The 24,056-nt window shown below is 48.9% G+C and overlaps 1 protein-coding gene across 1 annotated transcript in view; it reads left to right on the top strand.

Moving 5' to 3' along the window:
- The first annotated feature begins 1,379 nt into the window (after positions 1–1,379).
- SLC7A5 (solute carrier family 7 member 5) overlaps positions 1,380–24,056 on the top strand; it is a 33,267-nt gene continuing 10,590 nt past the window's right edge. Inside the window, exons 1-4 of the mRNA XM_015874195.2 lie at positions 1,380–2,325; positions 13,695–13,820; positions 23,117–23,222; positions 23,784–23,828. Coding sequence (XP_015729681.1) covers positions 1,731–2,325; positions 13,695–13,820; positions 23,117–23,222; positions 23,784–23,828 — 872 coding nt within the window. The 5' untranslated portion in view covers positions 1,380–1,730. The remainder of the gene's footprint in view (positions 2,326–13,694; positions 13,821–23,116; positions 23,223–23,783; positions 23,829–24,056) is intronic.

Below are 24,056 nucleotides of genomic sequence, written 5' to 3'. Positions count from 1 at the left end.
TAAGCTTGAATTGAAATCAATTGCTTTTACCAATAACAATTGGCTAATAACTAAACACAAGTTCATCCAGCTGACCCGCAGTAGCCAGGCTTAGGGCCTGGGTATCACAGTGATCAAAGTGCCTGAATATTGACATAAACAAGTGGCTGTGTAATCAAATTGTCTTCAGAGGTTCTACAGAACAACCTGGGGGCCTGAAGAGTTCATGGTCAGAGCTGGTAATCACACATAACCACCTATGAAGGGCTTGGAGGATAGAAGACACCCAATGAACACACCTGAACACTGCAGGTATTTACCCAGCACAAAAGGAGGAACAGCAGCAGAATTAACTCGGGTTAGTTTGCAATGCAGCCATCTGTGTGGGTGACTTCAGGTGGGGTGATGCTGCTGCTGCTTCTTGAGCCCAGGCTTTCCAAATGGCAATGGGGACAGAAGGGAGCTTGAGGTCTGCGACTTCTTAGTGGTTTATAAGTTGCTATTTGGAAGATCTGGGTGCAGGGAAGGGAAGGTGGGTCCTGCTCCTTTGAGAACTAGTGGGAACTGATGCTTTCGCTCTCAATACGGGTGCTGATAGAAACTGAGCAAGGCAGTCTGAGGTCTGAGAGTTGCTATAACCCACAGCCCCGCTAGATGTCACGTTCTGACAAGCTCTCTTAAAGCTGCTGGATGGAGTCCCGCATTCCTCTGCCGTCTCAAGAGAGTCCTATTGTCACTGTCCGGAGCGAGAGACTTGGAAGCGTGACTCCAATGTTACGGCTCGTCCCCAAAACGCAGACCTGACTTATCTCAAAGGTGTCTTCCAGGAACCCCCTGACCCACCGCAGCGCCTGGAGCTGGTTGGACCCGCGATGTGGGGAGGAAGAGGGCATTGAGCCTTGGTTTTGGAGCCTGGATGTGACTTCATGTGTGATTCCTGCTACCCTGCAGTTGGGACACAGCTCCACTGAGGTACCACTTCCCACTCACAGCGGGGATGCTCATTGCCAAGTGTGGGTTGCTGGGTGTTAAACTCATCTCCTATCCTGCAAATACAAGAAATTGTTTTAGGACTGGCTTCTCTATGAAGCTGCCAAGTCTCCTTGGATGCAGATCCTGCACCTTTGCTGAGGCAGTGTGATGGAAACTGCTTGTTCTGCCTGCGTGCTTGCCAGGTTGGCAGGAATTGCTGTGAATGTCTCTTTTCAATGCAAGAAGTGAGGGCAGATTTCAGCAGCGCCTCTGCAGAAACGCAGCCAGCACAGCAGCTGGAGCGAGGCCTGTATTTGAATCAAGCACGGCATGTAGAAAGACGCAATGAGCACCCTGAGATCAGATGGGGCTGCGGGATTTGGGTGATGCGGTGATTCACGGTCCCCCCCCCCCCCAGCTCCTCCGCCATGTTCTGCTGCGTAAGAGCCCAGCCTGAGCCGGGTAACACAACTCCCTGCTTCGAGGAGCCAACAGAGCCGGAGGCTGAATAAGGGGGCACCGCTTTGCTCGCTCGCTTTCCCCATCTCCCACCTTAAGGTGCGGAGCTCGGCGCTTTCCCAGTGCAGCACCTTGCGGGGCTGCAATCGTCTCTCCTTTTTCCTCCCCCCAGCGACGAGCCCGGCCCCTCTGAGGGCATCTCCCCGCCTCACCGGGAGGCGCTCCCCACACGCCTCCCACCCCCAACGGAACAAAAGGGGAGGCTGCATGGTGGCAGCCGAGCGCCCGGCTGCGCCCGCCCCGCTCCGAGCCCCGCCACGATGTCGGGCAGCGGTGGGGGCAGCAACACGGTGAAGAAGAGGAGCCCGGCCGGCTCGGCCTCCTCCATGGCGCAGGAGGAGGAGAAGCAGGCGATGGAGAAGATGCTGGAGGCGGCTGGAGGGGCGCAGGAGAACGGCTGCGCCCGCACGCCTTCTCCCACCGCCTCTCCAGCTGAAGGTGAAGGGGTGGCTTTGCAGCGCTCCATCACGCTGATCAACGGCGTGGCCATCATCGTGGGGACCATCATCGGCTCCGGCATCTTCGTCACCCCCACCGGGGTGTTGCGGGAAGCCGGTTCTCCGGGGCTGTCGCTGGTGGTGTGGGCCGTCTGCGGGGCCTTCTCCATCGTGGGTGCCCTGTGCTACGCCGAGCTGGGCACCACCATCACTAAATCCGGCGGGGACTATGCCTACATGCTGGAGGTGTACGGCTCCCTGCCCGCCTTCCTTAAGCTCTGGATAGAGCTGCTCATCATCCGACCCTCCTCGCAGTACATCGTAGCTCTGGTTTTCGCCACCTACCTGCTGAAGCCCATCTTCCCCACCTGCCCGGTGCCTGACGATGCTGCCAAGCTGGTGGCCTGTCTCTGTGTCCGTAAGTAGCCGTAGAACCCCCCTCGTTCTCCCCCGTTCCTCCAGGCTCCCGCTGCCCCCACGTGGTTCCCGGCTACCATCTTCCTTCCCGTGCCGGGGGCTGCTCCCTTTTCTCCTTTACCATGCGATACAAGCTGAATTTTAATTGATTATTTTTTTTTTAATTTGTTTTAAACAAGATGAGTAGAAGACCCCCAGCCCCAATAATCCAAGCCAAAAAAATAAGTCCCTATCTAGCATTCCAGGCTGGAGAACCCTTATGGTTGTCAGAGCCACAACGTGCTGTAAATACAACGTGTGCTCTGTCTGTGCACTGCAATGGGATTTCTATGGCCCCACTGCAGCACAAGGCTGGGGACTGCGATTCATGGGGCACTGCTGGGCATCCCTCTGTCTGTCTGTTACAGCTGATGTCCATTGCGGGCAGCTCTCTGTCACCAGCAGCTGGTGCTGAATGAGGTGCTGCACTGCCCAGCTGTTTTCAGCACTGCTTTTAAGTTATTGCTCTGCTTCCGTGCTGGAGAACCAGGCTCTGGATTCATAGATTTTAAGGTATTGGGGTGGGGGGTTTTTTTTGCTACATTTTGGTTAACAGATGTTATTTCTCTTTGAGGAGTTCAGCATCATACATTTGGGCTACCAATGTCTCTGCTATGGCAGATGCTGCCGTAGTCCTCATTTTCCCTCTGCTTTTTGAGCTCCGATGTTGTCAGTGAGGCCTCGTTTTTCTTCCCTCCATCCAGATTCCCCACTCCATAAATACAGCAGTGTTTTCTGTCTCTCTTGCCTTATTTCCAGGTCCATTAGCATCCTGCTCATAGTCCCTGTGCCACTGTAAAGTTGTGCATTCCCATAAGAGACATCCTTTCAATGAGGGCTTTATATAGTATTTATTTGGTGCCCAGAGTCGCATGCTTTGTAGCACTGAGGCTGTGGGAAGGGCTCTGCCTGTGCCATCCAAGGGGTGTGTGTGTGTGTGTTAGATTCCTTCACCCTATGAATATTGCAGGCATTCACAAGCTGCAATCATTGTGGGATGATATATTATCTGTAAATGTCATCATACACAAACCGACCAAGTCTTGGATGCATTCATGCTATTCCTTGCTAGCAGATAAGATAAACAGGCAGGGCAGCAAACGGTGCATTTTGAGGGGCCAGACTGAAACTTACTCCCTGAAGAAACCTTTCATCATGCCAAGGAAACTGGGCAGATGTTTGGGCTTTCCCTCCAAGCCATTAACAAACTGGGCTGTGTCTATTAACAAAAAGATAGCTGCCCATCTAATAAAGACGCAGCAGGTTTAGGAAATAGTTCTTCTGGTTGGTTTCTTGTGCTATGGGGTAAAACCCGCTTTTCCATCTTCCTTGATCCTATGTGACACTTTCTCCAATGACACAGAAAAGGGTGTGAGTGCACTTGGTGTTCACCTTATTTATGTGCTGGGAAGGTAACAGTATGAGGGAGCTGATGGCACAGACTTCCTTACTGTTCTATGTCAAAGTTGTGCAGTGCAAGGACTCACCGAGTTGATGAAATCTTTGTGTCTTTACTAATTAATACCTGACTTTTCATCCGCAGGAGCTTTGCTGGAAGACTTGGGCTCAGGTGTTTCTGTTCCCATTTTGCTGATCAGAAAATAGATATGGGGGGTAAATGGAGACTTGCCCATGGCAAGATGTCTTCACCCACGGGATGGATTGCATCATGAATCTTGACGCCAGGTCTAATTCCTGCTTTTGCTTCTCTGATAAGTACTATCAGTGTCTGTAATATCCTCATGTTGGCAATTAGTTTTCCTGCAGCAGTTTGTTCTTGAACTTTTGCACTGAAAGACCAAGGAAAGAGTTGCTAGTCCTATAAATCTGCATCATTTCTATATATTTCTCCTTTAAGCCTTCCTCCCTTCCGCCCCTGCTTAGCCTTCTGTTTATGCTTTGGGTTAAATCTTTGTCTCCATTGCTTTGCAAGGTTAATTCAGCAAGTCAGGTCTCTGTAACATTGTTTCCTGGAGTTAGCTTTCCTACTGCCTGGTGCCAAAACCACATCGTGAGATGGGAACAATAAATGGAGTAAAGCTGGTCCAAGGGCTGAGGGAGTTACACAAAGATTCGATGCACTTATGAGACACTTTGTTTCAGGGTTGTTCCAAATACCCATAGCCAGGGACTCTGTTTTTCCAGTAGCTGTGGGGTAGAAAAAATGACCTATTTGGGCATGTGCTCTACAGCATTTGTTAGTCAGAGAAGGGTAGAATGGTTTGGGTTATCTTAAAAGAGTGATTTGGGAAGGAACAAGGGAATATGGGCCCTGCACAGTTGGCTTAATACACAGTCAGCACTCAATCTCCAATACAGCACCAGCTGTATTCTTTGCAAAGCCCGTGTCTCAACCTAAAATGCAATTGAGTGCATGGTTTCTGCAAGAGGAGAAATATGAAGTTAATTGTTTCAACTTCACGTGTTACCGGTGTTGAAGAGTCGAATGAGTTACATGTTGTTGGGTGAAAAACAGCAATTGGATTCCTGGGCATTAAGGTGGTTTGAATAAATCACAGCCTTGAAAGGAAGAAGAAATAGTTGGAATAAAGAGCTGGGTGCCTCCTGAAGCACTGAAGGAAACCAAGTGGGTGGTAAGCAGAATTTAACTTCAAATAGATACTTTCTGCAATCAAGGTTATAATCTGCAGCTGGTATGCAAGAGTTACTCCACAAGGTGTTATGAGTGCTCAGTAAGGTTGCCAAATAAGTGCAAGAATCCATTAGAAGGAAGCCTTCCTGTAGTAAGATGGGTCAAGCCATTTATCATTAGTGTGGGTTATTTTACATCCATTGCACAACAGCTCGTGCTCTCTAGTTGTTTTAGCCAGTAGGTTACTCAAGTAGCTTGTAACGATGTCTACTGCACAGCACATAGTGTGTGATGTTGGATGTCTGATGCTTCTAGGGCTGAGAAGTCATAAATGTTACCCCTTATACAGAGGGTGGAGGAACTAAGTCCTGGCTTCTCATAGTTGATGATATCTACGTTACTGTATCGTTATTCTATATGGAACAAATAGTATTTCCAGCTATTCATTTGAAGGTTTCCTACATCTGTGAGCATCTCTTTCAAGTGTTGTGCATTAAATTCCCTGTAGAGGAGGGAGATGGGATAACGGTACTTACAGATGTTAACTGGTTTTTGACTGGTGTTTCACACGTCCTAAGCTGTTCTTACTGCAAACATCCCTATACCCAGCCTACCCTCCCACCCAAGTGCTGAATAACAGGTTATTCTATAATTCACTTATTTCTTGGCAATGTCACCTGTTCCCAGGGAGCTTGAGGAAGCTGCCAGTTGCATCTAATTTTACCCTTCAGTATCAAATGGCTGATTTGACTGTTAGCTTCTGAAACCCTCTATTGCTTGTCAATTATATATGCTATTCTGGCACTAAGAGCCCCCAATATTGCTGCGTCAGTATCTTCTCTTGCCAAAGCTGCGATGTTTTAATCTTCTTTCCAAGTTCTTTAGACTTGCTTTGCTGCTTGTGAAATATTATTTCGGACACTGGGATTCCAGGAACATTGTCACACATTCATCTCTTTTGTTATGAACAACCTAAGAAGAATTAGGAGCAGTCCATGCAGGGCTGAGTCGTGCGCATAGCACGTGCTGTGTGGAAGTGCCTGCCATTGCCCTGAGTGTGCTGTGAGTTACAGGAGGGGAATGGCATCAAATCCAGTGGTTGACAGAAATGCCTGAGCATCTGCATTGAATTCCTGCCTGATTATAGTCCGTATTCAGTAGCTGCACAAGTGTCAAGCTGGATATCTTTTACCTGGTGCTGATGTCTTACTTCAAGTCTGTTTGGCCAGTTTAAAGTGAAGCTGTGGGGAGATTTTGAGCTCATCAGGTATTATGGGGCAAGCAAAGCAAGCACAAAGTGCGTCTTGCACTTGTCTGCTCAAGGTAGGTTTATTCTGCAGCATGGGATTAACTTGCCGTGCTGAGCGGGTTGTGAAGCTTTGAAGACTTGGTTTTTTTTTTCCTCTTCCAGAAAGGTGGATTAAGTAACTAAGCTGCATCTGTAAATACAGACCTGTTTGATCAGGTTGGAAGGAAGGGGTCTTTGCCGAATCCCTGCTGTACGGCTAATGCTGCAAGGCAGAGATGGCTTTCTTAAATCTGCATTTAATTAGAGAGAGTAGCATTACTGAAAACAGCTTCTGACACTTGCAAGGCTCTCCTGAAATGGATGAGGGTTGGAGAACTCTTGTAACACAGCAAGTAGCTCCTGCGTTTCTTGGCATCCCCCTCTTGGCTCTTACAGCAACCATCCCATTAAATTTTATTGTATGTGAATGATTTACATTACCACTGAGATCATTCCGAGTCTTGATCTCCTCCCGTGAACAAATTGGGATGGCTTTATCAGACAAACTCCTTGTGGTCAGTCGAACTCAATGCAACATGGCAGAGTGTTTCAGGCATCCCAGCAGCCTCACAGTGTGGTGTCAGAGGTGGCCATGGGAAGGTGCTTCTGTGTAAGCGTAGCATAGCAGTGGGCCAGGTAGGGATCCACGTTTAGCAGGTCTGGTAGCTCTTGGTAGGGATGATGGTGATGGATCTGTAGGGCTCAATGTGCACATAAAATGTAGGTCAGGTGGTGTTTGCTGATATGTTGTGTGCAATGATGAGGATGATGTCCAGCTTGAGAGCCAACCTGCTGTACCTACAAACCTGAAACTCTTCATGCAGCCCTTCCTAAGGCTGCTTCACTGCCCTGTGCTGTGTTGTGTTGGCGCAGCTTTTGGAAGGCAAATAAGTGCTTGTTAATTTTTATCTTACAGCATTCTGGAAATTGGCAGGTGTAGCTGCTTCTGGGAGCTGTGATACATGGTGAGCTTACTTCTGTGAGTGCCTGTTTTGAGCCTGATACAGAATGGAGAGCCAGCTGGGAGCTGTGACAGCAGCTTTGCAGTCCCTCTTTTAATTGTTCTGTGCAGCAGGAATTGAAGTGAGAGAGTTTTTTTATCCAGGATGGTTGTTCTTCTCTTCCTTCCCATCCTGTTTGGGGATGGCACCATCTCACACTCTTGTTGCTAACGCTCTTCTTCCTCCCTCTGGTGTATAGGAACTTCTTTCCTCTTTTTTTGCCTTCATTCTATGTCCAACCTGTGTTCTGATTACAGCCACCCCTGCCCTATTGTATGGCCCCTCCTGCCAGCTTCAGCCAGCCAAGGGAACATGGGTTTGTGATTGCATCAGGGTAATGGCTCTGGGAAGGATCCCACTTTTCATCTCCGGTGGGAGCAGCAGCCTTTTGCCCTCCCTTCTCACCTATTACTTGCTGATGTGCAAATATCTCATTCCTCTGGGAAGAAAAAGGTAAAGGAAGCTGGAAACTCCTGCAAAGGTACATGCAGTATTGCAAGTCAGTTTTAATATAGATGCATTTTCTCTGGTGTGCTCCTTAGAATCATAGAATCCTTAGAGTTGGAAAGGACTCCTAAAGGCCATCTAGTCCAACCCTTTCCCTACTATGGACTGATTACAATGGCTGTTGGGTTTCTCCAAGGACTTGTCCTTGAAGAAATAGCAGTAGAGGTTTTCTTTCTGTCCTTTCTGGTTGCTGCTATGCAGGGCACAGGGCTCCACTCAATATCTGTCAGCTTGAAGTTTCCCTTATTGTTTTCTGTCTATATTACTTGTGTTAGATTCTCCTGCTAGAAATAGATACCCAAGGTTTCTGGAAGGCTCTGCGTCCTCACAGCCACTGGGATATAAAGTGAGGAGTTCCTTTTGCCATAGTGAATAGTTAAGCTATTCATTTCCCAGTATTTCAAACCACTGTAGCCAGTGTAATGTCCTTAGTACTATATAAAGGAACTCCTTATTTTTGATGTGTCTAACCTCCCGTGGGCTTAGGCAGCAGTTCTCAGCAGGCAGCGTGTTCCTTGTCCAAGCTTGTGGATTACTTTGTGTCTGTGCCATGTCCTGGTGTCATCCCCTGTGGTTTGGTTCTTGGTGGCCACACGCTTGGCTGGGCTCAGCTTGAAGCCTGGATGCACTCCTCCTGCTGGAGGACAGGACCATGCTTGTGTGCCAGCTGCATTTTGTGAGGGGTTGAAAGGAGCAGCTTTTGCTGTAGGATGGTGCAAGGAAGGAGCTGTAAGTAACTGCAAGGAGAAAGCCAACAGCATCCTGTGGCAGATGGTAAATGGGAGCATCGTGGTGCAGCTAAGGACTAAGGGAAATGCATGAGACATGGAGAGGAGTGACTGTGTGATTCATCCTCTGTGTGTTACAGATCCTATTTTCCTGGTGAGGCAGTTGAGGTGGAGCACATCCCATCATTCTTCCTCTTTCACAATGAATTCCCTGCTCCGTTATGCATTTTCTTTCTCGCGAATAAGAATGCATGGGTAACCTGCAGTAACTTGAGTTTATTTATTAAAGCAAGCTGCTTATGCCCATTCATCCTCATTACAGAGGTGTATATGGACTTACGTAGGAGGCACTACGGAGCCAGAGCAGGGAAACTGATAGGAAGTGAAACAGGGGACAATGGGGACATTGTGCAGCGCTCCCAAAGCAACATGTAACATCACACAGGGAGTGTGAGCAGCAGTGCCAGAACCTCCAGAACCCCAGCATCCATTTCAGCACTGTTTCACCTGAAAACCTGCTGAAGATCTTTGGTAGGGACTGAGCAAACTCAGTTTTGCTGTCAGCAAGTGACACGGGCTGCTGGAATCACATCCTTTGATGCCCCATGGACACAGAGCTCCACGCTGGCTGCTTGTCCATTTGCATTTGTTCAAATGGAGCCGCCCTGAGCGCTGTCTTTTTTCCATTTCCTATCCTTGGCCACATTCCATTACCCATGAAAGCTGCAGCCCTGCCCTTTTCTCAAGGATGACTGCCAAGAGCATTGCATCATAAATGCCAAACCCTGCTTTACCTGTGTTAGTGCTCCATTCATACTCTGTTTGCTTTGGGCAGAACCATATGCCCACAGGGGAGCTTTTCTCCCTCCTGTCTTTGCTCTTCTAGATACTGATGATGTTGTTACCACAGGGTGTTATCATGGGTTTTTTTCTATCCCTTTCTGCATCTGCTGTGTAGGGATTCATTCCCATTGCTATCCAGTGTTTGGGAGGGACTGTGTGGGACCTGAGACCAGGAAGTTTAAAGGAATATCCCTATATAATATGAAGGGGTGTGGATGTTGTTCTGGGCCCTGTGTTGTGTTTGTCAGTTTATCCTTGGTTCCTACCAATCTAAGGGGGAAATTACCCAATTGTGCCAGCAAATCCCAGCAGAACAGGGTGTGAGTGATATACCTGGGGTAAGTGACATACCTGGGTAAGCTGGCAGAGCAAATAATTGGAGCTGGACCCACTGTTGTATTTGGGAAGCCCCTTTTCTCTTAGGAAGCCCCCAGCTTTCATCTAGTTTTACCTTCACCTGCTGGCCTGGCTGTAGTGCCCTGGAGGGAAGCTCACCCAATAGCTGGTCACTAGTGGAAATGAAGGTGTACTTTATACTTACTTTGTAAGTATACCCTGTGAAATGCCAGGGAGCATCTCTTGAACTTCCACCAAGGAATAAAACACAAATGGTTCTCTCTTACAGTTTAGATCTCTGCAGCATTCCAGCTCCCATTATCCCAATTATGCAAAGCCCTTTTGAGTGGGGCTGCTGGGTCAGACATGGCACTTCAGGCAGTGCTGGAATGCACATCCACAGAATCATTCCTCGAATCCCTCCTAAGAACCACCCCATGGGTCACACTGAGCACAGGGCTGCCCAGCACAGCTTTGTGTCAAGCAGTTCATCTGGGGTCCCTCAGCTCCACACGGGGCATAATAGGAATAAAGTGCGGGGGTTTGGGGAAAGCTGAGCTCTCTGTTTCCTTGAGCAATTGAGCAACTGCTGGGATTTGCCTTTTGCTGAGAAAGCACTCGGTGCGTTGCTGTGTGCCAGGGTCTGCGTGGCTCCGCAGGGACGCTCTGTTGTGGCGGTTTGTTTTTGTAACCCATCTCACGTTGGAAAGCATGTAAGCATAGTAACTTCACCGCACTCCTTTGGGAAAGGCAAATATTATTGCATGGCGGGGGAAGCAAAGCAGAGGAGAGACGGCGACTTGAAGGGCTCTGAACCATGGCTGCTGTGGGAGAAGATCTCAGCCGTGTTCAGTTTCTGACCCAAAGTGTTTTCTTGTTTTTACAATAGCACCACTATGTTCTTTGGGGTTAAATGCAAAAGCTCGTGTTGCTTTTGGGTTTTGAGCTGCGTGGAAGCTTTTGCCTTTTATGTACAACCCCAGCAGGCTTTGTACACAACCAGAAGGTGAAAAACGATCCCAGGACGGCAGCCTGCTGGTTCAGCCTCCGCGCTATTGTCAAAGCAACAGAATGCCTAAATGGGGAAGAGAATGTCCATGTTGCACCTCCAAGGGCTGTCCTCGCTAACGGGAAAATGTGCTTTTAGATGTGTTAGCTCATGCTTTAAATATCCCTCTGTAAACAAGGGGAGGTTTATTTTTAGCTTAATCGCCGGTCAAAGTGAGTCCTGGATCCACAGTTCTCCGCTCATCCTCCCCATTAGGATTCACCAGGGGAGCTTCCAGCAGATGAATTGGATCTGCTGGGTGTTGTTTGCCTCTTTTCCTTCCCGTACAGTAAGTTGACCTTGCTGTCTATTTTAGTCCTTTTTCCTCACCGTTTCTCTCAGCAGATGTTGGAGGCAGATGTGGCCCCAGCCTCCACTGCTCAGTGCTGCTGGACCTGGGGGTGTGGTGTCTTTGCAATGTGGCCTATCTCTCCTGAGCAACATGTGGTGAAGGCATTGTGTGATAGCGGGCTATATTTGGGGGGAACGTGTTTTTGGTGTGAGCTCTGCTTTCCTCATCACTTGCTTTCTGCCCTGTGTGGGGCAGCCAGAATGCAGTGCTCTGTCACCTGCAGCCTTGCTGCATTGGGTCAGTTCCAAAGCACCACCATCCAAACAACCACGCTCCTTTAAGTGCCAAATGGGCTGAAATGATTGATTCCAAAAGGAGCGTATCTGAAAATCCTCGTTCTTTTTAGTTTGTGTTGGCTCCTTTGCTTTTCTTGGTGAAGATTTGCAAGAAGCAAAGTAAAAGCCAATGATCCTGAAAGCAGCTGCAGTGTTCTGGGATGTGCAGGGTGCTGCTCTGGGACTGCCTGTGTCCTTCCCAGCCCAAGGTTCCCCGACCAGCTTTTCCTGCAGCCCTTAGCTGAGCAGTATGCAGCTCTTAAATCCGCTTATGCTGATGTCTGTCACCATGGTGCTGGGCTGCAGTGGGCTTTTAGACCCTTGTGAATGAATGATGCAACTTGCTTCCCTTCTTGCCTGTATGTGCTTTGAGTCACCAGGAAGTCCTGTCATTCTGTCACACTCATTGGAGCAGGAGCTGTAAGCATCATCATTGCTGTCAGATACAGAAACTGGAGTCCTTGGGGACTGGACCCTGCAGCCAGTTCTGGGTGCGTCTGAGCACACTCATCAGTTCCAGCAAGGTTATTTCTAGCCCTGCTTTGGGCTCCCTGTGCTTCCCTGAGCTCTTACCAACATGGTCATTCAGGGTAAGGATGGAGGGTGGCTATAAGCCAGTAAGACCCTTTTAAATGTCAGTGCTTGTTGCTCATTCCTCCTCCCATCGTTTCATTTCTCAGTTTGCAATTCGGTGTGCAAATTCCACTCATGCCTTCCCTGGAAGCAGAGTGGTGAGGCTACAGCAGTGAGCTGACCAGCAAGAAAATGATCCTGTGTGCCATGAGCCAGAGAGCAAAGGCAATGCTGCTCCGTCCTACTGCCTCAAGTTGGGCTGGTGCCTGCATTGAGTTGGGCATAGCTGTGACTTAGGGATCATCTTGCTTCAGGGTAGGGGTGCGGTGTGGTTTTCACTGTGATACTGTGTGTGTTGGGGATCTCAGGGCATGGTGCACTCTCACTGGGCAGTGATAGAGCCACCCAGCTGCTGTATTTCTCCCTTCTATCCTATCAGACTCCCTCTCCTCTGTCTGTAGCACACATGGCAGTAGTCTGTCCCAGCAGTCCCCTGAACTGCAGGTGAAGTGCTGTGCTGATGGGCGGCCTCACATCTCTGACAAAGGCTGAAATATCTCCATCAAATGCTCTGGGTTTTGAAACATGAGTGTAGCCTGTGACCAGGGGGAAGGTGACCTGAGCCTGAGTGATTTGGAAAGTGGCCCTTTGGCTCTGGGCTGCTGTGGGGGTGAGAAGAGCTTTGCCACGAGGGCAGAGGCCAGAACGAAAGGGCAATGTGTGACAGGCACATGAAGGAACGCGGTGGCCAGGCTGTATTTGAGCACGTCCCGTAATGGAGCAGCACTTCTGGGCTTGCTCCGTCCTGTACCAGCTTTAGAAAAGCTTGCCTGGCTCCTGGGGGTTAAAAATACAAGCTGCAACCTGAGTGGGAAAGGCTCAGAGCCCAGGGGGAGAAGCCTGTGGCTAAAGAAGGAAGGATGACAAGGCAGGGTGACGTCTGTCCTGCTGGCTGCAGGAGCCATAGGCACTGTGCTAACACAGTGTGCAGGGAGTGAGGGGAGGCATCCAGCACTTGGAGCAGCAGCATTCCCACTGTGACATTTGCTTGTCTCTGTGACATGCTCTGGTAGTGGCTGTGATAGTGCAACCTTCCTGGTGCTATGGGGTGTGTGGGTCCAGTGCAGGAGAGCTTCATTGGTTCTGGGTCCTCTTCCCATTTGCCCCCACTGACCTGCAGGCTTTGTTTGTTTCATGGCTTGCTGAACTTGCCTTCTTTTCTTTCATGTTTATGCAGCACAAAGTGGCCCTGATGGCCTCATAGGTGCTATTGTTAAACTGGAAACAATACATCAGTTCTGGAAGCTGCCCAGACATCTCTATGATGTCTCCATGCAACTACAACATCAATTGTCTGGACAGGGATTGCAGCAGGGTGCTTCAGTCACCACCTTTATTTATATGCCCTCAGAAATGTTCTTTCCGATGCAGGAGGACAATTCCTCATCCATAGGAGCGTGTGTTCCATTCATACTGCTGTAAAAACCCAGCACAGAATGGAAGAACATGCAGAGCAGTGTTGCTTCTGACTAGTTGCTATTTCAGGCCCTGGGTGATGGAGCTCAAAATGTGATGTTTGGTACCCAAAACGTGGCATGAAGTTAATGGCAGAGCCCTGAGAACCCCAAAACCAATGCACACATAACCGCATTGTGAGCTTGGTGGAGTGCATCTATTGATAAGAGACTCCTCGAGTTTGTTTGGGTTGCAGCAAAAAGCAAATGCTGATCCATCCTGATTTGTTTTTGCTGAATACTTGACGTGTCTCTCCCGTCTGTTTCTTGCAGTGCTCCTCACAGCAGTGAACTGCTACAGTGTGAAAGCTGCTACCCGTGTTCAGGATGCCTTTGCTGCAGCCAAGCTGCTGGCGCTGGCTTTGATCATTGTTCTTGGCTTCGTTCAGATTGCCAAAGGTGAGTACGTCTCCTTTTCCTTTTGAAAGCCACGTGGAGTTGAGGCTTCAAAAAGCCAAGTAGGTAGAAGTGAGAAGATAAGAAAAGAAGCCAAAAATGTTGGTTCCAAACCCCTTTGATCAGTTAATGAATACAGATGTACTTTACTGGCTGCTTTTATTTCTTTAATTAGTTTTACTTGATAAAAGCAACAGGCTGCCCAGAGAGGCTGTGGATGCCCCGTCCATCCCTGGAGGTGTTCAAGGTCAGGTTGGATGGGGCCCTGGGCAGCCTGGGCTGGTATCAATGTGGAGGTTGGTGGCTCTGCCTGTAGTGGGTGGGTTGGAGCTTCATGATCCTTGAGGTCCCTTCCAACCCAAGCCATGCTATGAAAAGCAAAAGGAGTTTTCTCAGTGACCAGCACAGCCCTGCTTGGTCAAAGTGGTTGTATAGAACCCCCCCCCCCACCGCCCTGTGAGGACAATATGCATGTTGGCATTTTAATTCTTGTTTCAGCTATGGGAGCCAGTGCTGCCTTTGCAGAATTTCTTGCTTTATCAGAGGTTTGATTTTCTTCCAGCTCAGTGCCTGCACTCAACAGGAACATTGTTGGAGGCTTATCACAAAATACACCTCCCTCCTCTTTTTATCTCCCCCTGCTTTGCAGAATGTTTTTCTCTCTTAGAAGTAAAAATGAGCCTTTGTTGGTTCTTTCGTGTTTTACAAGTAAAAGTCTTTAGCAGTTTGTTTGTTTGTTTGCAGATAATAATCTTCATTTGCATGCTCAGAATCCCTCCTCCCCCACACTCCATGTATTTGCTCCTTCTATTGAGGCTGAGCCCTTCCCTGGTTCTGTGGGTGTAAATACATGTTGATTCTGCAGGCTCCCATCTGTAACCAAGAAGAGATTCTGGTCTTGTGTATAACATGCCATACCCACCTGTCCCAGCAGCTCTTTACCTCCCCAGAACTTGTCATCTCCAGTTTTTCTCCTTTCCTTATATTACGTTATACTGTCTTCTGGCTCCCAGCAGTGCCTCTGACCTATGAATGGAGCCTTTTGTGCAGCTCTCTCCTGCAGTGCTGTCCTGGATGCTGCTTTCTCGTGCCCTTAGCTGACCTGGCACAGTGCACAGCAAGACAGGATCAGGGGCAGAGCTGAGCACGTGGCTTGCACCTTCTGTGCTGTCTCAGAAAGGCTGCTCTCAGCTGAAGCTGTAGTACATAGGAAGCATTTCCCTCTGTGTGCATCTTTGGGCTGGAAGTAGGATGGAACCTATTATAGCTGTGAGTCTTTGGTCAGGTCTCAAGGTACTACGAGCTGTGTAGTACCTTCATGTACTTCATATGACATTTGTTTTCCCATTATACCACCGGGCTGCTTAAGGCAGAGAGAAAACACAATGGGAATCAGTAGTTAGACAGTAATATCTGAAGGCAAAGACCTCATTCTGCTGTGTGTGCACAGCACTCAGGATAAAGGAGACTGGATCAGAGTGACAGTCTGGGGATGGAATGAGGCATTGCTTAGAGAGCCTGGATTTGTATGCAGGGACACACTGCTGCTTGTCTGAGTTCCTATTTTAACAGCATGCTGCCTGGGTTTCTGCCCATAGTATAGCGTGGATTTTATTGACTTTCTAATAGAAGTTGCAAGCTCTCTGGTAAACCATTCAGAATACACCCTTCCTTTTAGTTTCTGCAGCTTTATCAGCTTTTCTCCAGTGATCATCAGGGCTTGAAGCACCTCTCTTGTGAAGGAAGGCTTTAAACTAAAAGATGGGAGATTTAGGTTAGGTGTTAAGAAGAAATGTTTTATTCAGAGGGTAGTGGAACAGGTTGCCTAGAGAGATGGTGGCTGCCCCATCTTTGGTGGCATTCAAGGCCAGGTGGGTTGGGATGCTGGGCAGCCTCATTGAGAGGCTGGCAACCATGGAATGAGATGATCCCCTTCAACCTAAGCCATTCTGTGATAGGAGTCTATGAGGTCACACCAGATGACTCAACACTTCTGTATCAAGCATACACTGAGAGGCTTCTTTTCTTCTTACCATCATCTACAGCATGCTGAAAATGGGGAAGTGCTGTTCTGCTTTCTGTCTTCTTCAGGATGAAGGAAAAATGAATGTCCTCTGTGAGACAAGGGACATTTTAGATCAGGCTTTAGGAAAGCACTTTCAGCTGCACTGCAGAGCTCAAGTAAGATATCCAGAGTGGCTATGGAGCTGTTTGAGCAGAGATCTGTAAGGGTAGATTGGCAGACATCTCTCAGGAGCGGTTTAATAAGGCCTCAAAGCAGGGAGACAAGCTGGTACCTTGAATCCCTTGTGTCTGCTAGGTGAGGTTGTGCTGCACACTGCTGCTACAATGCAGAGCTGCTGGATCTTCTCCAGCAGAAATACTAGAGGGCCAGTCTTTGAAAGTGCTGACACTTTGAAATGGATAACTTTCCTCTAAAAGGCTCTTTAACCTCTTGGGTAGATGGATGATCCAAACCCTGCTTCTATTGCTCCCTTATCCCAGCCTGAATGCTCCTTGCACAAAGAAGGCTCCCAGCTCAGCCAGCTCAGCCCCACACCTCTGTCTGCTGCTGGGTGAAATGCACATTGAGCCCAAATGAGTTCTGTGCTGTTTGGTCTGGTGCTGAGATCTCAGCCATGGAAGGGCCGTGTGTTCCCATGACACTCCAGGGTATTGTCGGAGCATTGTAGTGTTACTTTCCCATTGCTGTTTCGTGTTTACAGTATCCATAAACAGAAGAGGAGCAATCCCACAGTTTCTTGCTTAAATGTGGAAACTTCTGAGGCTTCACAGAATTCTGTCCTCCTCTGTACTGACCTCCCGCCTTCAGCTTTTGGGCTTTTCTTGTTATCCGTCCATTGAACATGTTCATTATTTCCCAAAAAGCACTAAAGTCTCAAGACAAATAAGAAGTGTGTGGCAATATTACCGCATGGAACACAGGGTTTCCTTGTGATCTTTCTGCAGACAGCTGTTTTATATCTTCTTTCATGCCAACTTCAAAAGGAAGGGAGAAATTGGTTTCCTACTTAACACAGCCTTTCAACTGCTGGACAGTTGGCTCAGTATAACCCATCCCCTTGGGTTGTGCTTATTGCACTAACACACAAGTTACGCTTTTAAAAGCCTTTGTATGACTGATGCTGTGCTGCTTTGCAAGCTCAGTGTCCTGGACTTAGTGTGTAGCTCTCAGGTTGCCTCAGTGTCAGAAGTTTCAAATCACATCTCAGAAGGGATATTCAACCTTTTCTCTTATTGATGTTAGAGGGTTTTTCTTGTCCCTTTTCCATCTTTATGCCGGATTCTGATCTCAGATCTGCCTGCGCTGTCTCAAGCTCCTGCTATGATGGCAGCAGTCAGCGTGATGCTGCCTGGTTCCCTTTGCTGTGCTTGTTGGAGGCAGAGCTGCATCTGCTGAACCAGCACAGGGTGAGCTAAGGACAAAATGGGCACGTCCAGCTCCAGACATTTCCCGTGCAGAATTTCGACTAGGCTGGGAATCTTGTTTGTGTCAGCCAGCGCTGGCACTGCCCACATCAGCATTGCCCTTTGCAGATGGGGATTTAGAGGTGGCAATGTGAGAGTGCTTCTGAAAGTGCAGAAATTAAGACCCAGCCAGGTTATTTTGCTAGTTCTTTCTCTACACTTTTTAAGACCTGAAGGAGGGAAAGCTTACTGGGGCCATGGGCAGCCTGGTGTAGTGTTAGATATGGAGGTTGGCAGCCCTGCATGCAGCAGGGGGTTGGAGCTTCATGATCCTTGAGATTCCAACCCAAGCCATTATATGTTTCCTTTTCTCTGGGATTTTCTTCTCTGCTGCCGATGGTAACAGCAGCTGAGTACCTAAGGAAAGCCCCTTAAAGCTAAATCCACAGCAGCTGAGCTGAGCTCAGCAAACAGCAGAGGAGGGAGAGCAGCTCTGGGCACAGCGGGCAGGGCTGCTCCAGGTTTCCCTTTAACCAGTTCTCATCACCTCTTGTGTTCACGGGGTAAAACCAAGAGCCAACGTGATGGATACTGAGGATGGGTTTTATGAAGAGATGCTTTCTCATTTTCTGCCCCATCCCTTAGGACCAGGATCCAACCTGGGACATGGGAACCTTCTGGTGATGGAGCTGTGGGTGCTTGAGATGATCTTGGAGGACAATGCCAAGCCAGATGGGTGTTCACTCAGTTATATCGTGACTAACTCGCACTGTAGATCCTCTTTGATGGTGATGAGACAAAGCCTATGGATAGTAAACATTCCTCCAGCTTTTAATTGTACCTATGCAAGTTGGGGCTGAGGCTCTTATACAAAAGATTGCAAGAAGTGTGCCCTGCAGCTGCCCGTGCTGTTTCTTGTTACATTGGCAGTCAGAAATTCACATTTCATTACTCAGAAAAACGTTTACAAAGAGCAAACTTTGAAGGAAAGCCTTTGTGCTTCCCTTACTCAGTCTCTTGTTAACAGAGGGCACAGGGAATGGAAGGAGAGCACGAGCAAATGGGCTGGGAAGGCTGCCAGGATTCTGCACCTCTAAATCACATCAAGCACATGGCAGGGATTAATCAGGCATCTTAACGTTAGCTGGAGGGTTGTTACAACACAATTATGTTTCACGGGCCTCTCACTCTCTAATCTTTTGATTTCACCCGCAGCCAAAAGGTGAATGCAGGCTCTGAGGCTGGGTGGGCACGGCAGGTTGGTGTTGTGCAGCCTGGCTGTTCTGCTTTGGTGCTTCATTTCTGCTCAGCCCCAGAAATGCTTGGGAAGTACAGATTCAAGGATAGATTCATAGAATGGCCTGGATTGAGAAGGACCACGATGTTCATCCAGCTCCAACCCCCTGCTGTGTGCAGGGTCACCAACCAGCAGCCCAGGCTGCCCAGAGCCACATCCAGCCTGGCCTTGAATGCCTGCAGGGATGGGGCATCCACAGCCTCCTTGGGCAACCTGTTCCAGTGCATCACCACCCTGTGGGTGAAAAACTTCCTCCTCAGATCCAACCTAAACCTCCCATCCCAGCTTAAAACCATTCCCCCTTGTCCTATAACTGCCCACCCTCTTAAGCAGACCCTCCTATTTAAACACTCCCTTCAAAAGTACTGGAAGGCCGCAATGAGGTCTCCCCGGAGCCTTCTCTTCTCCAAGCTAACCAAGCCCAGTTCCCTCAACCTTTCCTCATAAGAGAGGTGCTCCAGCCCTCTGACCATCTTAGTGGTCCTTCTCTGGATCTGCTCTAAGAACTCCACTGTTGGGAGCTGGGTGGGTGGTGAGGCAGCTGACAGGAGAGGCTCCGTTGGCTTCTCAGTTGTCTGAGTACAGCTATCCCAGCCATGCAGATGTATTTAACTAGAGAGCAGCTAATGCTTTGGCATTTGCTGTTTGCTTCTCTGCATCTCTGTCTGGGTCTCTCTGGTTGCATCAAAAGCAGTCATTCATGCCTGATGTGTATCGATGCAGCCCACAGCTCTGTATCTGCATTATGTTTTGCTCCTTTCCCACAGTCAATGACTTTGCAATTAATGGCCTGGGGGTCTGAGAGACAGGTCCACCCTAAGTGCTCTTGGCTGCCTTGCTTATGCAGTTGGTTGGCTGTAGGTAGCCCCACTTTGCCCTCCCTCTGGTCAGGTGGCACATTTTCTTGTGTCATTCCCGATCACAGGTTTCTATGGATGTGGACTGAACCCTTTGTGCAGGTAAGCAAAATAAAGCCAAGCTTATGGGAAGTGACTGGAAAAACCCCCCTGGGTGGTTTGTTTGGGGTTAGCACCTTGCTGTTCGTCTGCTCTGATAGGGGTGGACAAGGGGCACTTAGGAAATACCTTTCCTATTGTACCGAGGATCAAAGTGACCCCATTTATCCAGGCTCTGAGCACTGCCTCTGCTTCCTGGCTCCTGGACAAGGCACGAAATGCTCTGTACCCACACCTGACTGACCCTGATGCTGCTTTTGGGTTTGCTTATTTATTTTTCATCAGCTGATGTGAAGCTGGCAGACGCAGAGATTGAGAAAATCAGGAGGTGTTTGCACAGGGGGAGGGAGGTGGGGGCAGTTTTGATGATATCAGCAAGATGGAGAGGAGGTGGAAAAGGTAACAGAGTCTCACCTGGCCCAGTGCTCAAATGGAGCATTGGAGAGGAGCTGTGCAGCTGGAACATGGCTCCAGCAAACTGCTTTGCAGGCTCTGGGTGCTCTGAATGCCTCAATAGATCTCATAGCATATTGTGGAGGCACGGATCTGGCAGTGCAGACCCAAAGGAGAAATAACAGCTCTTTGTGAATGGCATTTACAAAGCCTCCCTGCTCTGGGAGGAGAGGCATTTTCCATAAAACAGAAGGGAGCAATTGAAATAAGGAGTGTCATAACTTGTCTACAGCCAGCAGTGAGAAATGGGAGCATAACCCGCGAGCTCCGGCTCTTCCTTGGATGCTCTCTGCTAGTGCTGGATTTGCAGTGGTGTCTTTCAGACTGTAAGCAGGCACCCATGAGCTCAGCCACTATGGGACCCAAGTTTAATAGGGACAGCAGCAGCGTGAAGGTCGGTGGCTGCCATAAGGGAAGCACAAGCAGGCACGTGCTGGGAGCTGGCCTTAGTGTGCTCCTTTGCTGCCTTGTTTTTTGGCCTGTCAGCTGCACTCTCACTCACTTTGCTCAGGAAATGTCTCAAGTGGTTTATATATATATATTTTGTGTGTATGCAGCACGTGCCTCTTTGGCTCAGTTCTCCCCATAAGGGAGAGAGGGCAATACCCTTCTCCCCCCTCCCTTGCTGAGATCTCTCCATGGCTGTGTTCCTCTCTCCTCACTGTTTAGGCAAGTTAAAAATAATGATGGTTAACTGCTTTCTGCAATAGAAGATTACTGCACTATTAAAACTGGAGCGGACACGACTGGGGTGCCAATGAATGTTCTCAGAGGAAGGGTCTGAACATGCAGCGCATGGACCGAAATAGGGCCCTCCTGCTGCAAGGCCCCAGGTGACCCATCTCTCACTGGTGCAATTACCAGAGTCTTGGCAGCTGGCAAGATCAGCAAATGGGGTTTCTGTCAGAGCTTGTTACCTTAATTTGGTTAATTGTAGAGCAGAGTGCGGTTGAACAGCCAGTTCAAACCAGGTTTCAGAGCATCAGGGTGCCAGGCACGGGCAGGGCACTGCCTGCTCCCAGTGGCTGTCAGTGGGATGGGATGGGATGGGATGGGATGGGATGGGATGGATGCAGGAGCTGAGGGGGGTGAGCAGAGCATACACCCCTGCCTGCATCCTGCCATGGGTTTGCTCACAAAGCCTTTGCACAGCTATTGCCATGCTTGGCAATCTCAGCTGCAAATTTGTACCTGTTGATTTGATCCCAAGTCTGCCCAGAGGCTGGAGTGGTGCATGTTTGGGCTGGGAAAGTTCAGGATGTAGCTTCTGTCTGGAGCAGAAGTTCATCCCTCTGTTTTGAACAGCAGGACATGTGTCTGTGTTAGAGGAAGGGGGTAAGAGGGAACTGAGCTGCACCACCCAGCCCAGTATCCCCAGTCTCCAGCCACAGTCACCATGGGGGTGAACCAAACCCCCATGTGTGGTCTGTGACCACATTGCCATGAGTGCCAGCTCAGCCCTTCCTTAATGGCACTGCATGGAGGTTGGGGAGACATAGAGTGAAACCTGCAGGTGTGACAGAGGAGTGAATGTGAGAGCAGGGTGAGCAGACATCCCAAGGGCTGTTTGAAATGCTCACAGAGCTCTCCTGCACCATTGGCAGGTGATGCCAGCAACTAATTAAAATCCCTATTAATGACAAGTGTAGCTTATTCCCATAACAAAAGACCTGGATAGAATTAGACTGGTAATTATTCAGGAGGTGCTGAAAATAAACTTAAGGTGAGCTGAGGCTGTGAGATGGATGGAGCAGAATGTGATACCGTGCACACCCACCTCGGCTGCATTGTTCAGAGCCAGGCCAGGGCATTCATGCTACATTAAGACGACGTGACTGAACCCGTAAGCCAAGAATTAAGGTTAAACTTTGCAGCATTGCATCAGGCTGCGTTTCCACACAGCTCTCCTGTTTCAGTTCCTTGTTTCATTCAGGAACAGGCAGCTGGGTCCTGCTTTGCAGCCTCCATCAGCTCGTTGGCTGATGTTACACAGGTCACAGCACTGCCTGATCTCCCCGTTTCCTCTTTTTCTCTGCCCCGCTGCCCTGCTTTTGGACTTGGTTTCATAATGCTACTCCCAACTACGGATGTGCAGCAAAAGAGGGTGCTGAGCTCTGCGTAGGACTCAACAGGAGGGAGGAGCGGGGTGAGAAGGAGGAATGCCTAGGATGGAAAGAATGGATCTTCCCAGTGTGAGGTGGGAAGAAAGCGCTGCCAGCATTAAAAGCACCTTGTGTCTTTCATACCCTGTTCTCTCCCCAGCTGCAGGGCTGGGCACCCTGTGCTAAGAGCAGAAGGGTTAAGCTGCAGGCGCTGCTGACTGCCATGTGATGCAGTCGCTTGGACGATTAGCAAAGATCTGTGCCCTAAGAGGAATCACATGGACTGATTGGGGCTCCCTGTATGCAACCTGGCCTTTGTGGCTGCAGGCTACATGCAGGTGTGGTGCTGAGCTTTGCTTGCTCCCCTTCCTTCCTCACCCAGGGCACCAAAGGGAGCGTGACATTGTCAACGGGGCAAGCATGGAGCCTCCACATCAAAAGGCTGGGAACAAAACAGTTGCGAAGTGTTGTGAAGCAAAATAAATAAACCCCTGGCTGCACTGGGGGAGTTGTGACCGAATATACAATCAAGTCCTCTATTAATGGCTCCTTGTTTCAAAAGCCAGCTCCATAACAGGAACTTTGGATCCTCAAGCCTTAAAGGATCTATCTTCTGATATTCAAGCCCTACAAAAGCTAACTTCCCACAATCAAAGCCATGGCCACAACCCTCTGCTTTATCAGGTGGAACTGGAGGAAATCCTGGGGTTTTTATCGAAAGAAAGCAGCTTTCAGTTGAGAGAACAAAGCGACCGTATCTGTTTGCTTAGCATCTTCCAGCAGGAAGGCCCCCAGAGTGTTTTCTTCGTGAGGAGATAGCTGGAAGATTACCTTGGCGATAGCACGTTGTTGTGTGAGAAAGTCTGACTGCTTGCTAATGGCTTGATGCTCAACAGGGCAGATCTGGGCCCCGATTATTTGGTGCATTACCCCAAGTGAATCAAGCACTGTAAAACCGGAGGAGTCAGCGCAATCTGAGTGGGTGCAGGTGCTCTCCAACACAGCATTGGTGTGATCATCAGGTGTCTGGCATCAATCCTGTCCTCTTGTTTTCCTCTATAGGTGATGTGACCAGCCTGACTCCTGAGCACTCCTTTGAAAACACAAAAGTGGGCGTGGGGAACATTGTGCTGGCCTTGTACAGTGGTCTTTTTGCCTATGGAGGATGGTAAGATGCAGCCCCCTTCTTTTTCTGAGTGTTTAACACAGCAGTTTGTTCTATTTGTCCCTAGGCTGAGTTTGCAGGACGAGCATCATCCAGGACCATCCCATTCTTTGTTGTTAGCAGGGCAGTGGGGCAGATAACTGCTCTGGGTTTCCCAAGTGATGTTAGTAGTTGTTCTCTATGTGCCATTTCCAGCCACGTTACTGAAGCATGGATTCATGTAGCAGAGATGAGATTACAGATGAGTTTAGGCATGGCAAAGCAAGGAGACTGCCGAGTCCATCCGTGGCAGCACCAAACTGGAGGACATTGCTGTCCTTAGCAGCCCAAGGAGCTGCTCATATTGCAATGTAAGCCATCACACTGCCCAGAGGGTGACCCTGCCACCAGCCCTGAGCCTGCAGCCAGCTCTTCTTGCAGGGAAGCTGGCAGCATGGTGTGCAAATGACAGCACCCAGAGCTTGCACGTCTGCAGGTTTGCATCTAGGCATCACCCATTGATGGTTTTACAGCAAGATTTGGTCTTTATCTCACCTAAAACTCCCTGTTCTTTTCATGTTACAGGAATTACTTGAATTTTGTTACGGAAGAGATGATAAATCCCTACAGGTGAGTGACTTCCCTGACAGGGAAACTTCTTTATGGCTGTCCTGCGTGTTATTATGGGTTGTTTATCAGCCCAGGAGCCTAAGTCTCTTTCTAGGGCAAGAGGCTAATGGCATTGCTCTACCTTGGATTAAAGGAGGGGGAATGATAATCTCTGTCTAAGAAGGGCTGTTGCTTACACTGGATTCTTGTGCTGCTGATATTATCTGCGTTGTTGGAGAGTCCTGTTTC

This window comes from Coturnix japonica, chromosome 11 (assembly GCF_001577835.2).
Source record: "Coturnix japonica isolate 7356 chromosome 11, Coturnix japonica 2.1, whole genome shotgun sequence".
Classification (NCBI taxonomy): Eukaryota; Metazoa; Chordata; class Aves; order Galliformes; family Phasianidae; genus Coturnix; species Coturnix japonica.
The sequence above is the reverse complement of the archived record's forward strand: the minus strand, read 5'-3'. Positions and strand labels throughout refer to the sequence as shown.